General features: G+C 36.0%; 2 protein-coding genes across 2 annotated transcripts in view; one reads left to right on the top strand and one right to left on the bottom strand.

The window, feature by feature from the left end:
- The window catches only part of LOC137005779 (gastrula zinc finger protein XlCGF57.1-like), a 576,742-nt gene that overhangs the window by 377,208 nt on the left and 183,979 nt on the right, over positions 1-15,555 (bottom strand). The gene's annotated exons all lie outside the window — the stretch shown is intronic.
- Positions 9,296-15,555, top strand: part of LOC137005697 (gastrula zinc finger protein XlCGF57.1-like) — a 661,382-nt gene continuing 655,122 nt past the window's right edge. Inside the window, exons 1-2 of the mRNA XM_067366463.1 lie at positions 9,296-9,357; positions 10,339-10,896. Of these exons, the coding sequence (XP_067222564.1) occupies positions 9,296-9,357; positions 10,339-10,896 (620 nt within the window). The remainder of the gene's footprint in view (positions 9,358-10,338; positions 10,897-15,555) is intronic.

Here is a 15,555-nt window from a genome sequence, read left to right as displayed (position 1 = left end):
GTAATCTGTAAAGCAAATGGAAACTATACCGGTAGTTATCAGATAAATGTAGTGTAGTAAACATTAAAATATTATTGGTAGCACTTTATTTTACAGTCCTGTTCTCCATGTACATACTATGTACTTATTATAGTAATTACAATAACTATGTAATAATTAGGTACTAACCCTGAACCTACCCATAAACCTAACCCTACCCCATGTAGTTACCTTGTATTACCAGAACTTTCTTAGATAAATACACTGTAAGTACACTATAAGTACATGTAAGTACACGTACTGTAAAATAAAGTGCAACCATATTATTTTTCCCTAAAATGTAGTGGAGTGGAAATATCAAGTGGCAAGTTAAGTACCAACACCTCAAATGGTACGTAAATACAGAACTTGGGTGAATGTGCTTATAATCAATCACTGCAGATGACAATATAAAAACAATAAAATGTAAATTTCCCAACCTTTCTTCTGTATCTTTTGCAAGTATTTTGCTGGCTCTTCACCTTTCTCCTCCAGCGTGAGTTGTACTTCTGCGCCATTCTATTTTTTTAAAAATATATGTAGCTCCAACTGTAGACACACACACACACACGCACGCACGCACACACACACACACACACACACACACACACACACACACACACACAAATATAGAAGATGCTCTTCTTTGATGATGGTGGTATAGACAGTGCAGTCTAATACACAGTGTTAAATAGTGTTACACTTACCCCCCCTACTATCAAATGTATCAGTAACCTCTATGGAAGAGCAATATTGACTGGAGTCGGAGGCTGCAGGGAAAATAACCTGTGGTTGACAGAAAAAAAAGGTACAGATTGTTCATAAAAGGGCACAAAATATATTAAATTTTTTCAGACTGAAAAGGGTTATAATTATATGAATAATTATAATGAATAATGAATAATTATACACACGTGCAACCTTTCCTATTAAATAGAAATTGATTAACATAAAGTTGACTAAATTATGATCATAATGAAAATGATCGCAGTTGTAACATTCATTAGCTGGTACAGAATGCACAAGTGAAAACTCTTGGCATGTGACAATCACTTATTTTACTAACCATTTCATTATAAGGGTTTCATTATTGTAGTAAATGAAAACAAAATTATATGACACTGTAATAATGGGCGTGTAAGAACTATTTCAGTTAACTGAAATAAAAATAAAACTAGATTTTTTTTATGTAAAAACAAAAAATCAAGTACTAAAAGATAATGTGTTGTACATTTACAAAGCTCACAAAAACCTTAAATTACAAAGAAAACACAAGTTTATTCTATTATTAAAAAGTCACTCACCGCTTATAGATGCTGCACCGCCACCTTTGTTTTGTTTTTTTTTAGCTTCAGTTGGCGCAAAAACACTGTGAACCTTGAACCTTGTAGATGATGCAGCCCCGACGTCAGCATTAGAAGAGAGCGCCATCAGTCACAAATGCTGCATCCTCATTGGTTAATTCACAGTGGAGGGGCGCTGCTGAATCAACGAGGTTAAGGCGCGCGTTAGTTAACGTATGGAGTTGCGGCGGGCAGTCGGAATGGAGGAAAAAACAGTTGCAAGACTCAAAAGAAGGTAAGCAACTATGGGATGATATTAGACTCAAAACGATTAATGAATGCACACACAATTATCCATGTACTAGATAAATGTTATGAATGTATCCTACTAGCCACAAACAAATTTGAATCTGTGGAATTCGGGTTTGAATGATTGTGCAGCGATTTGTACATGTTTGCGAATAAAACTGTTCTGTTCTACATTCATAAATCATAAATTGCTCATTCAATAAGTAATTGTGCATTTGTGAATCAGGTGACACGCATGCATTTATTGACGTGTTGTTCAAGTGGATCGCGTTCGGTTCATTTGGATTTTGAGACTTCCTTTCCGCAGTTTTTAGCTTGTATGATCCACACGCAACTGAAAGGCAAGGCAGGCAGCTATGATCATGTAACACATATTTTATTTTGTGAATAATGCCTTTTTTTCTTTTTTTTTCTTTTTATTTATTTATTTTTGTATTTATTTTTTTCCCATTGTCAAATCTGCATTTTGTTGATGCCTTGCCCGGTTTTCTTATGCTGTTGTCTCCACGAGAGTTTGTAATAAACATTATTCAAAAAAAAAAAAGGCAGGCAGCTACCACTAGATGGCAGTCGCTGAATTACCGAGCTGGTATTGCCTACAAATCGAATGGCATTTGTTTGTGGCTAGTAAGATACATTCATAACATTTATCTAGTACATGGATAATTGTGTGTGCATTCATTAATCTTTTTGAGTCTAATATCATCCCATGAGCAACATGTTTTTTTAAAACATAATTTAGGCATTTTAAATGGCGAGTGTATGCGGGTTCTGATACTCTCTGAAAAAACTGGTCGTATTTTGTAGCTATACATTCTTTAAGTTACATAAATTGTGTGTGATTGGAAAAATTTGATCTCGTGCAGTGAGACCCCAATAATTAAATGTGTTGTACTTTTGTTTATTTTACAGAATGAGTGCAGAAGGAACTAATACAAAACTGCCCAGAAGAGCGCGAAACCCTCCGAAAAAGATGAGTTTGTATGAACCAGACCCCAGCTCCCCCAGAGATAACCAAGATCGTAATTTAGTTATTTTACTATACTACGGCTTAGCTAATTTTGTTAAGTATTAAAACTGGTTTAAGTGGTTATTTTTAACGTACTTTGGACACTTTACTAACCAAAATATTCGTCAGTATTTGGTCTCTTATTACTGGAATTTTTATAAATACTGTATATTGGTAGCTTGAGGCACACATATTGATTATAGCCTACAGGAATTTTTAAAGGAATGTCATGAAAAAGGAGTGAAACTTATTTGTACATTTTAGTGACTGAATTTTGCGAGTCATCTCAAAATTTAAGGGATAAAATAATTTGTATAGGAATTGCAGCTCAAAGTTCTTTACAAAAAAGTATTCCTGCACCATACTCTTCATAGACAATGTGTAAAATAAATAAATAAATAAACAAATAAAATGTGTGATAATTAAATAATGAAAGGGATTAAAAACATTGAAAAAATAGAATAGAGAGTGCATAAATCAAAGAGTTGCAGGAGCAAATAAATTTGAAAGTGCTAAAAGAATAAAGTTAATCCTAGTCGAAGGCTAAAGTGAAGAGGTCATTTTGTTGCTTTGCTAAGAGGGTTAGAAATAAGACAATAAAGATATAGTAGCATGTTTAAATAATATTGATTTTTAGCCTGCACTGATTTACTCACAATCTCCTTTTTGTTTACTTTGTGTTCATTTTCAGGACTTTTTGTATTTTTGACCTTTGAAGATGGATACACAGCAAAGATTTTTAATCTCTGTGATATACTTAACAAAGATGATAAACCCATCGCTTGCTTTAGAGATCTGACACCAGGAGAAGAAGTACTTGCAAGATGGTCTGACAATAAGTTCTACAAAGCTACAGTAGACTTCACTGGAACAGCTGACAAAACGGTGGATACCAAGAAGGCGACTAAGAAGGACATGAAAAAAAGAGATGCAGCTGCACAAAGATTCTACAACCTTCCATTCCTACCTCAAGCAGGCCAGTCCACCTCTGCACAGGATCACCTAAATACTTTGGACCAAAATGTCATTCAGCCTCCAACAACCTGGCCAGTGTACCAGCCTCCACCCACAGAGTCATTTCTACCTGTCCAGCCACAGCTCCAGCATGCAACTGCCTGGCCACAGTACCAACTTCCAGTTTCCCAGTCATCACCAAATACGCCACAACATTACCAGCATTCACCATTCCAGTCGCTCAACCAGTATCGAACTACTCTGTCTCCAATTCCACACAATTCCAGGCTTTCGCAGTATTCAAAGCATCACCAGCCTCACACAGCACTACCCACACCTTCAGACCAAACACAACAGCAGCCTGTTTTGGCAGATTTGGATCAGCGGAGACAGCCACCAGCTCCTACAGCCAAAGAAAGCTTCCTCAAAATGTTGCACAGTCCTAATACACATCAAAAACCTGCTGTTCTTGGGGACCAGAGCCAGACAAGCACCTCTGAACATGAGACTTCAAGCTCATCTGCAGATGCTTTAATCATCGAACATGATCCAATTCCAGAAAGAGAACCATGTTTCATTTCGCCTGAGTCAGCAGAAGACAGATCGTGGAAGCCATGCGAAGCATGCAAGACAGAGGTGGAAAAATTAGTGGAGGAAAAGGCCAAACTGCATGATGTGCTGTGTGGCATAAGTAAGTATGTTCTGTTTCTCTGTTGCAATTACTTGTTCTTTTAACACTTCTTTTTTTCTCTCAAAGTTTTTCTAACACACCTAATATCTATTCAGAAGAGTTGTGTAAAAAAAAAAAAAACGTGGGTAATAATCTAGTGTATTAAATTGTGCAACATAAAATTGTAATTATGTTTTTATATTGGTATATGTTTAAAGTTCTACTACATTGTCTTACTTTGGACATTGGGAGTTATTTGATGCTTAAGCTAAATCTTAAAAGCTTTTAACAATTTGGTAAAACTCTTATCCAATCATGAAATATTTTGGACTTTTTAAAAACTTGTCTTTTGTTTTGTTTTTTACTTAATGAATGCTGCTGTGTCCCTGTAAGGTAATATACATCTTTTGTGTCACAGGTGGTGAGCACCTCGATGCATTCAGAAGTTTTCTGGACAAAGTGGAACAGATCCAACCTCAGGCTGGTGTTTGGGCTCCAAAAGGCAGATCTCGGCAGCAGGAGCTATATCCAGGAAGTGGCCTCTTCTTGTCCTCGACTCACCTGGCTGCAATCCATGCATCCGCAAAGAAGGACTGCCTTCGCTTGTTCCATCTTCTTTTTGATGAATTCTTTACTGCAGAGGAGTGCCAGAATGCTGTGGCATTTGGGAAACACGGAAAGGTGCCAGATGGGAAGAGAGTCCTGGATAAATTCAAAGTCAATGCAATTATAAGTAAGTTTGTTGCTCATGTGGTTGTTAACAATTTGTGGAAAAAGTTGTGAAAATTCATAGGTAAAAAATGTGTGGGAACCCAATAAGAGGTGTTGGATACCCATATATCACATAGCTACGTTGTGTGTTATGATTGTTTCACTGTCCTCACAGTTTTGCTGCATTTCCTAATGTGTGATCCATAGAGATATTACAATGCGAATTTTGTCGTATCAGGATGAAAAAAGTTGTCAATACTGTTGTGGTAACTGCGGTTACTCAATGCAATCTGTAATTTGTGCTTTCTTTTCTTTTATGCTTGCAGCTTACGTCATGCGCTGTAGTACACTGGATGGTTGGACACCGGTTGAAAAAAGTAAGGTCAAAAAAGCATTCATAAACAAATGCCGCATCAGGGCCACAACACTGTAAATATGGGACATTTGTTGAAATGACAATGTTCACAAAAAGTCCTTGTTTTCAAATTATGTATGTTGGCGTCAGAGACTCAAGTTTATTGTTGTGAATTGTTGTAAACCTGGCCTGCCACTGCTCATAACATTGTTAAAATTGTTACTGTTTTAAAAACAGAATTTTACAAAAAAAAGCACTTTAGTTCATATTTTGTAATGACCATGTTTAAACAGTTTTTGCTGTCTTTAAAATGTCTTTAAATTTGTTAATTTTACAAAAAAAAAGCACTTTAGTTCATATTTTGTAATGACCATGTTTAAACAGTTTTTGCTGTCTTTAAAATGTCTTTAAATTTGTTAATGTTATTTTGATTTAAATAAAGATTCAGATTCAGATTTCTTTATTTCTTTATTACATCAGCTAATCTGCCATTTGCTATAGATTTTTAAAGCCTGATGGTTGTGGATAGATCTTCTGTCTGTCCTGCAGTGAAGAGAGAGTAGCATTCCCGTCCGTTGTTTCTTTGGTCCATCAAGATGTTCTGAAGTGGATGATCTGTGTTGTTTAGAATGGTGAATCTAGTCTGGTAGGAGGAAAAGGTCATATGATTGAATTAGTAATTCATGTGCGTGCGTGTGTGTTTGTGTGAATGAGAGGGAGAGTGAGCGAGAGACTCGGATATTGCTCCAGTATTGCTAATTTTCTTTTTCAAAGGAGAAATAAAGGAGTCATTAAAAACACAGAATTGAGATTAGCAAGGCATCTCCTTTTAGTCTCAGGTATGACTCCCTCTGATTATTCTGTCTCACCTATTGCTCCTAGTGAATTTTAGGAGAAATGTATGAGAAACATTTTAGACAAAATAGAGATTAAAATAAGGCTTAGATGAGAATCTCACATTTGTCTCCTGAGCTATAGAAAAGCATACTTTGAGCAGTAAAATTTTCCTCTGGGGTTAGCCCAAAATTATATAAAAAAGAGAGAGAAAAAAGACGTGATAGCGGTTTCTGACACCACGAAAATGTATGATCACCGCCCCAATGAATGACTCTAACGGTATATGCGCTGCACGCTACTGCAAAATACACATTTGCAGCATAAAATCAATCGCCTGAAACCTACTTTCCAGCGCAGGCAAACCGCTGGATGGATAACCCCATTTCGTCAAAATTCAAAGATCAGGGATTTGCACTCAAATCTATTAGGCGACCTTCTACGTTGTCAAGCGACGAATAGGGGGTACCCTCAACGTCGGATTATGGACGTGAGGGGGAAATGACCAAACGGCAGTATGTGACGAATAGGGGTGAGACCGTGTTGATATTACATATTGTAAAAAGGGGCATAATAGGTGCCCTTTAAAAACTTCTTGTTGACAAATGAGTGAAAGCTAGTGGTTTGAAAGAAAGTGGTATAAAGATTTATAAAGATTTTAAATGTCAATTAAAGAGTATTTTGGGCTGCACTGTGATCCTTCAATACAGTGTTTGAATGTTGTCAAATGATTCTTGTTCTAAATATGCCTGATATATTAACCCCTTTTTGTATTTCACCCATAAACTAACTGCATTCAGAATTTATATCAGTCTATCGTAGAGCAACTGATGCTAATTCAGAACTTTGTTCTGTTTCTCCATTAAAATAATGACAGATATCTAGAAAAGTAGTAAAGAACTGTAAGAAAAAACAGTTAAAAGCACAGACAAAAATAATTGTTCATTGAGGTCCACAAATCCCCTCAGTCTGTTGACAGCAATGAAATGAGCTTTAAGTGTCACTTTACAGCAGATCTGAAGACATCAGCATAATAAATGAGGTGAAAACAGGAACTATTGACATGAAATAAAGAGTGTTTTCAGCAGTTTCTCTGTTAATATTGATGATCCTCAGACTATCAACACTCATTCAACAAGATCATTAGCAGATCATCTCACTTTATTCTGAGTGTTTGCTGATAGACACACATTATTGAAGTCCCATAAACTGCTTTAATTAAAGACATGGATAAAACACCAATAATACAAAAACAAACACTAATGGCACTCATCTTCAACAACCACTACTGCTAAACATTTTACCATAATAAAACAAAACATTTAGTTTTAGATAAATTAATTTATTCAATTAATTACACAATATGGCGATTAATTAATCACAATTTAATCCCACAATTTAATCCCAAAAATTTGTCTGAGAAATTACCTCCAAAAGATCATCTAAGAGACATTACAAAAAGTAGCTTTAAATATTTTATTTGATTCAACATGAGGGTGAGTAAATGATAATTATTAATATGGAAAAACGATTTATTTATTAAAGTTATACTCTAAAAAAGAATTTAAAACTGCCAGTAGGTGGAAGTAAATGTCTTAATGAGTGAGTTACTGAATCCTTTCCAATCATTCAATTCATTCAAACGGCTTTCAGGAATGAAGTAAATGGCTCTCTTTATGAGTGCACATCTGAATAATTGATTCATCCGATTGATTCGCTCAAAACGTAGATTCATTCAGATTCATTCAGATAAACACTGTTTAGTAACAACGTCATACTAAATCAAAAGCAAAACATTTATAATGGTTTTAGATAAATGACCATATTAACAAAAAATAAAAACATGTTCCAGGAAGTGACAAAGTAGTTCCTTATGCAATGATGTCCATACAGTGAAAGCTTTACAAAAACTGCAAATAGTTTAAGTAGAAATCTAAAATCTCAGAGTTTTTCTCTAAGTTAGATCTTTCCAGCAGGATTTGTGAGTCTGAGACGGGGAGAGTTTTCAGTTTCTGCACATAAAACTGTTACATGTTAAAGATCTAATTACTTTATTACAATGAATCTTATCATAAAATCAAACAATGTTTCATGGTTATAGTTAATTCATAGTTATTAGCAGCAGTGGTTGATGAAGATGAGTGTCATTAGTGTTTGTTTTTGTGTTTTTTTTTTATCCATGTCATGTTGTGAGAAATAACAGTATTGTCTTTCATTAAAGCAGTTTATAGCATGTTCTCAGATATCCTGACTCCAATAATGTGTTTCTAACAGCAAACACTCAGAATAAAGTGAGATGATGTGAATGTCTTGTTGAATGAGTGTTGATAGTCTGAGGATCATCAATATTAACAGAGAAACTGCTGAAAACACTCTTTATTTCATGTCAATAGTTTCTGTTTTCACCTAATTTATTATGCTGATGTCTTCAGATCTGCTGTAAATTGACACTTAAAGATCATTTCATTGCTGTCAACAGACTGAGGGGATTTGATGACTACAGATATGTACAGTTATTTTTGTCTTTGTGGTTTTAACCGTTTTTCTTACCATAATCCATATTTGGAATCATTTCATAACATTATATTCTGTTACACTCTAAAAAATGCTGGGTTAAAAACAACCCAAGCTGGGTAAAATATGGACAAACCCAGCAGGTTGGGTTAAAAGGCACCTATTATGCCCTCTTTCACATGATGTAATATAAGTCTCTGGTCTGGTCAAGTTTCATCTTAAAATACCCCATTTGCCCCTATTTGGGGGTGAGCAAAAACATGCCTTTTACTATATTACTGTATTGCTGGCTAAAAAAATAAATCCAAAATTGGTTGAAAAAAATAGCTGGGTGAAAACAACCCAATCCCTGGTTTTGTCCATATTTAACACAGCAGTTTTTAGAGTGTATCTTTTAATATAAAAACAAACCCCGCAACTGATATTATTGAATGAATTTATTTTATTTTGGCAGATCAGCTCCTCCCACACTGGGATTCATTATCAGTGAAGCTCGTCCCACATCACTCACATCATCAGTGAAGCTCCTCACACTGGAATGGATCAATAAATGCTGGGATATTCCAATCAGATGACGATCAGATCAGGAAGAGCTGAAACCAGTAAAGACTGAGTTTATTAAAGAGGACAGTGAGAACATGAGTGATCCAGAACCCTGCAGAATGAAACACACTGAAGATACTGAAGAACAAAGAGGTTGGTGTTTATTCTTCATTCATTCATGATGCTGAACAACATTCATGTTAGAAAGATTCAACTACACATTTAGATATGCAGTTAAACTCATTTTCAACAAATGGTCAGTGAAGTGAGATTTGAAAAATGTTCATATTGATTGTCAACATCAGGTCAAAGTACAGATTATTTTACATTTATTTTATATCTGGTTCAAAATGTACAACAATGTAACCAAAATTTTAGACATGTTTCAAAATAAAAAAGTAGTAATATCAGTAAACACCAAAGTGTATCAAGTAAATTCACTTTCCAGAATGGCTGACAGGGTTGTAAGTTTGACTTAAGCAAAAGCTGATTTATAGTTACTGATAAAGTTGTATTTTTCATAAAATGTAGACGTTATTCTTAGTTAAACTGAGACGATGGATTGAGATTATTTCCTTGTCCTCCCATCATGCTGTAGAAAGAGCCCAGATGATGTCACTGCCTGGGCGTCACAGTTTTAAGATTAGGAAAATTCATAACAGGGTTGAGGGTAGAAATTCACTTGAGTTTGTTTTCAGTGTCCCACATTCACATGTGTGGAAGTCTGTGAAAGAAAAAGTGTGACCAACCCTTAATAACTAAATAGTTTTTGCAAAATTAATATCAATCTAAAAGTTGGTGTCGATATGTCAATAATTGTGTCATTCATCAAAATATCGAATAGTTCTCACTGATTTGTCTTTAATGTTTTAAATATAATAACTGTTTCAGCTACATATAGTAAATATATAAAAAGGCATCAAAGTGATCAGAATATTTCATAGCAGTCGTTTATTTCAGTACATGAAGGTTCACTTTTATGTTCTTTCACTTCATAATCCTCATTTTGAATCACTTTAATATACTGAAAATGAACTATTTTTGTCATTTCAGAGCTGACGGAAGTGAAGGAGGAGAGTGAAGAACTGAGTGAAGTGGAGGAGGAACATCATGACAAACCTGGAGAAAAACCTTTGAGTCGCTCAAAGACTAAAAATAAATTTTTAAAGAAAAGAGCCAAGAAATTTTTCACCTGCACTCAGTGTGGAAAGAGTTTCTCAACCAAAAAAAGTCTTGATGTTCACATGAGAGTTCATACAGGAGAGAAGCCGTTCACATGTGATCAATGTGGGAAGAGTTTTACATCAAAACAAAATCTTGAGATTCACAGTGGAGTTCATACCGGAGAGAAGCTGTTCGAATGTAATGAATGCGGCAAAACCTTTCTCTGGGCAACAAACCTGAAGAGACATCTGAGAGTTCATACAAAGGAGAAGCCACATTCATGTTCTGTGTGTGGAAAGAGTTTTTCACGGCTGTCATATTTACAAGAACATGAGAAAATTCATACTGGTGTGAGAGAGTACATGTGCTTTGAGTGTGAGAAGACTTTTACTACAGCAAACCATTTAAAACGTCATGAGAGAATTCACACTGGAGAAAAACCTTACAAGTGTTCACACTGTGACAAGAGATTCAGTGTGTCATCAGATCTAAAAACACATGAGAGGATCCACAGCAGAGAGAAGCCGCACATGTGTGATCAGTGTGGAAAGAGTTTCTCTTTTAAAAGTCACCTGAAGATACACATGAAGATCCATGCAGTGGAGAAACCACATCACCACAGTCTGAAATCATGATAAGTAGTTCATAGTTGTCTTACAGCCACAATAAGCGGCAGGACAGTTTGGTGGTTGCTTAGTGTCTGCTTGGAAAATCTGAATCTTCTCCTGAAACTACAACAGAACGATCAAATCACTGTTTAAACAGACTGTGTGGATTCTTCCCTTAAGGTCAATGTGACAAACTAGTGACTTACACTTAGTGAACAAACTGCCATGTTTCTATTATTGTCATTTACAACATAACAATAAAACAACCTGTAATTGACAATATTAACTCGCTGTTGGTCCTCTTCATTCATTCCATGATAAATCTCCCACCATTTTCCATCATCATTCCTTCAATCTTCTGTAGTAGTTCTTGTACCTGATCATCTGATTTACTCCTGATGATTTACTTCAACACAGTTTGATCTGAATCAGGACAGGCTGATGTGTTTTACCGTAGTGTCTCTCTCACCTCTAAACATGCTCTCATGACTGTAATATAAGGAAAAAGCAGCATTGAGCATCATTCATAATGTTAATGAATGTTTCATTGATTAACACTGTATGAGTTAGTCTTTACACTGAACTGCAGCTCTAATGATTTATAGTTAAAACCAAAGAACATATTCATCTGTTTTAATGTTTAAACAGAAAATATGATTGAGTTGTTTTGAGAGATTGAGCTGATTTACTCCATCTGCAGAATCATAGATGAATCTCATGTAAATCTCATGATTCAGATTCACACAGCCAGAAGTGATGAGACGATCAGAAGAGAAAGAAATAACAGGATTGTAGGATTTGGACTTTTTAATTTTATCTCTAGGATTGTTGGAAAGGAAACACTCGCCCTGGTGGTCCGGTCAGAACCCAGGAACTCAGTCAACCACAGTTCTTTCTTTTGATGACTTTACTGAAGCATTTGTGTGTGGTCTGTACAAAGATAAATAACAATTACAATAAGTAAATAATACAGACTTCAGATTAAATTATTTAACAGTCCAATATAACAAACAATAATACGTGTAAAGTGGAACATTACTCGCAATTCACGAGTTCACACTTACAAATAATCCGATAGTAAGTTGTATGCGAAGCAGTACTTGTATTTGGCCTGCTGTCTGAGGAGAGGGCTCTGAACTCGGTATTTGCCCCAAACCCAGAGTACTCGCCAAAAATTGCAAACCAATGCAGGACAGCAGCCAGAAACATTACTGATGACCCACAAAAATTGCACTGCGTAGGCTGATTATGCTGTTTGGTGGGTTAGTTTGAAGGGCAGAGGCGACATCACTCCTGCAGCAGTGGATATATTAGCCAGTGAGCTTCTGCAGGAGCTGAGTGAACATCACTGTTGCGGCAGTGAAAGAATTGGCCAGAATAACTGAGCTCCTGCGGGAGCCAAGGTGCATCACTGCTGCAGCAATGATAGAAAAATTCTACTGTATTGGAATGATGGTATTAGTTGAGTTGGATATGGTGGCTTGCAGGTACGTGTGGGAGAACAAGCTGGAGCTGAAATTAGCTGATAGGTGTTTGTTGGTATTCTTTAATGTGGAAGCGATTAGATCGGATGTAGTTCTGAAAAGCTTCTTCAGACCAGCGACCAAGTGTTTCAATCTAATGCTGGGAGAGGCCTTTTTGGGTAGCTCTGTCACGGTAAATCACGGAGACAACGGACAGATCCAGGTGCAGGGTAGTTTAATGGGTAATCCAAAATCGTGAGTCCAGAAACAGGCAAGGGTCAAAATCCAAAAGGCAATCAAACAGAGAACAGGAAAAACAAACAACGACACTGGTAAACTGAACTGAAAACTCCATGACTAAAGCAGAAACAAACAGGGGATAAATAGACAGACACTGATGAGGGAACACAAAACAGCTTGATAGATTTGTTGCATTTGTTATACTGTGGCTGTTACATAAAAGGAGAAATTAACAAAAGAATTTTGAACATTGAATTTATCATAATCAAACACACCTATTTCTTGATGTAACACCTGAATGCTACACAATGTGTTACTTTAGTACAACTGTAGTTTTCTGTTTTCTGCTGCTTTGGGCCTCACTGCATTAAGTCACCTCAGGATTTCAAGAGAAACCAACTATCACATTCCTGGAACCAGGGTTAGGTCGAAGCCTTCCAACGGCCATCACGTGCTCAGTGAGCCTCAATTTGCCAATGTGCACAACATTTAATGACTTTTCAGAAAGTATGGTATTGGCCAAAGCTTGTGCCAAGACATTTGGCATTGCTTGATTCAAATAACAAGGTTTTTTTTTTTGTGGAAAAGTTTTTTTTTTCTTAATTTTTATATATATATACACAATTAGGGCATTCTGTATGTTACATTAACTTGATTAATGTTTATTTCCATTTTTTTACTTTACTGTTACTGGGTCAATAGTTCACCTTTGAGAACTCTAAGTTAAACATTGAGATTTGCTATATCTGAGTGTTTTAAAAGCAAATGTATGTCTGTGTTCCCAACCCTCTTCTTGGAAGCAAGCATTTGGATGTCTCCCTTACACGATCCATCCATTTCAGGGATTGGGCTGGATCTGAAATCAAATACTCTGAATGAGAACTGTTGTCAGGAGTTTTCTTTCCTTCAGTGTTTCGGTCAACATATATATATATATGTGTGTGTGTGTGTGTGTGTGTGTGTGTGTGTGTGTGTGTGTGTGTGTGTGTGTGTGTGTGTGTGTGTGTCCTAGGAAGACTGTGCTGCGCAAACGTTAGCTATGCTCAAAAATGTAAACTAGTAATTTAAAACTGAATAAGAAAAACGAAAATGCCTACTATGAGTAAATATTTGCTGCTTCACACTGACATGGCTCAGTAACAATCTAATTTGAGAGATACAGTAATTTATAGATACCTGAAGCTGTTGCATCTTGGAGTTTATGTGGTGGCTGGGGGTGTTTTACTTCCTTTTTTTGAAGAACTTTGAAATATCCATTTTAATTTTCAAATAAACTGATCTAGTAAAATACTACACACCAACGAACTGCAAAAGATCTAATCTCATTAGCTGGATCGTGCACACCCTTAATTTCTCATCGATGGTTGGCCGGTTTACATGTCAGTCAGAAGCAGTGGGCGGTTCTTGTCGGGGATGAATGACAACGTAAGATTTCTCAATATGCCTAGTTGTCTGTACTTGTGTTCTTGAGGACTTGTGAAACGTCAAAGTTCACATCTAGCCAAGTACAGTTTAAATCCCTGGATGTGTTCTTGATCCGCCCCTTTTATCGAGGATGCATCGAGAGGTGACGGAATTGAGACAGCCAGGTGTCCCAGAATGCATCTCGCACTAACCAGCAAGCGTCAGTAAAGGAGGAAACCAGCATAATTTAAACTTATTACTGTTATTATGTCATTATATGTAGTTTTAAGAGTTTTTCAGGTGAGAATGTGCTGGTTTACAGCTCAAATTTGTGGTTTATTGATAAAGATAGTGCCTTTCTGAAAATTTGATCTGATGTCGATCACCGGACGCTCAGTGCTCATGTACCCAGCCCAGAGCAGCCTTACCTCGGCTAGTCCTTCTGATGTTTGTTGCTGGCTCCATTTTGGCTGAGGGCAACGTGACGTTTCATAACTTTATACATTTAGGCTATACTTATCTCATGGTCATCTTTTTCTTTTTTTTGCTGCAGTATTCTCCTACAATGGTGATTTATACATAATTTATTATCATACCTTTTTGGGGATGGAATGTTGTTAAATCAGGGAGGAGGATGAGACCAACTCTGAATGTAACACGTCGCGTTTGCATCCTCCTCCTCGGCCTGCTAACAGGGTTAGAATTTTGTCTGAACTTCCTCAGCCTGAAAGAAATGACAGAAAAAAAGTTTTAGCCAATGTTCCCAAAAATAAATATTTTATATCAGAAGGGAGTAGATATCCAATGACAAGTGGTCAATAATGATAGGTATTTTTTAGGTTTATTAGCATCTCAACATTACAAGTAAGAAGACCAATGGCATTCCCCAACTCTTAACTCTTCCAAGTTAAAAATATTTTGGTGGGTCTGTTGGGTTCGAGAAGCAGGAAGTACACCACATTTTAGAATCCAAGTGAAAGGCTGCATACTGTGTGCTTTTTAGAGATTTTGCTACACTGTAAAAAGTAATACCTAGATCTAACTTATAAAAAGTGAGGCAAGTGGCTGCATTGGATGTTTTAAGTTGAATCAACTTGCAGCCTTTTTTAAGTATAATAAACACTGTAACATTACTTAATACAAACACAACAAAATTAAGTTGAGTTAACTAATAGTACTAGTAATACTCAGTTGAATAAACCTACTTTTATTGGTACAGGTCACTTATTTATGGGTTGCTACAAGTTACCTGTACTCATTTTAATTAGGTTTTATTAACTTAATGTTCTTAGTGAAATTAACTTAATCATATGTGAAAAACATTTTAATTGAGTCCTGGCTATAACCTCAGAAAAGAAATCTAAATGTCTATATTCTAAGCACTACAGTGAATAAATTTACATAAACAGACTTTGTCAATAACAATTACAAATTCAACTGAAGAAGAAAAAGATGGGAAGATAGATTGAAGATAAT

Source organism: Chanodichthys erythropterus, chromosome 3 (assembly GCF_024489055.1).
Source record: "Chanodichthys erythropterus isolate Z2021 chromosome 3, ASM2448905v1, whole genome shotgun sequence".
In the NCBI taxonomy this organism is placed as follows: domain Eukaryota; kingdom Metazoa; phylum Chordata; class Actinopteri; order Cypriniformes; family Xenocyprididae; genus Chanodichthys; species Chanodichthys erythropterus.
The sequence above is the reverse complement of the archived record's forward strand: the minus strand, read 5'-3'. Positions and strand labels throughout refer to the sequence as shown.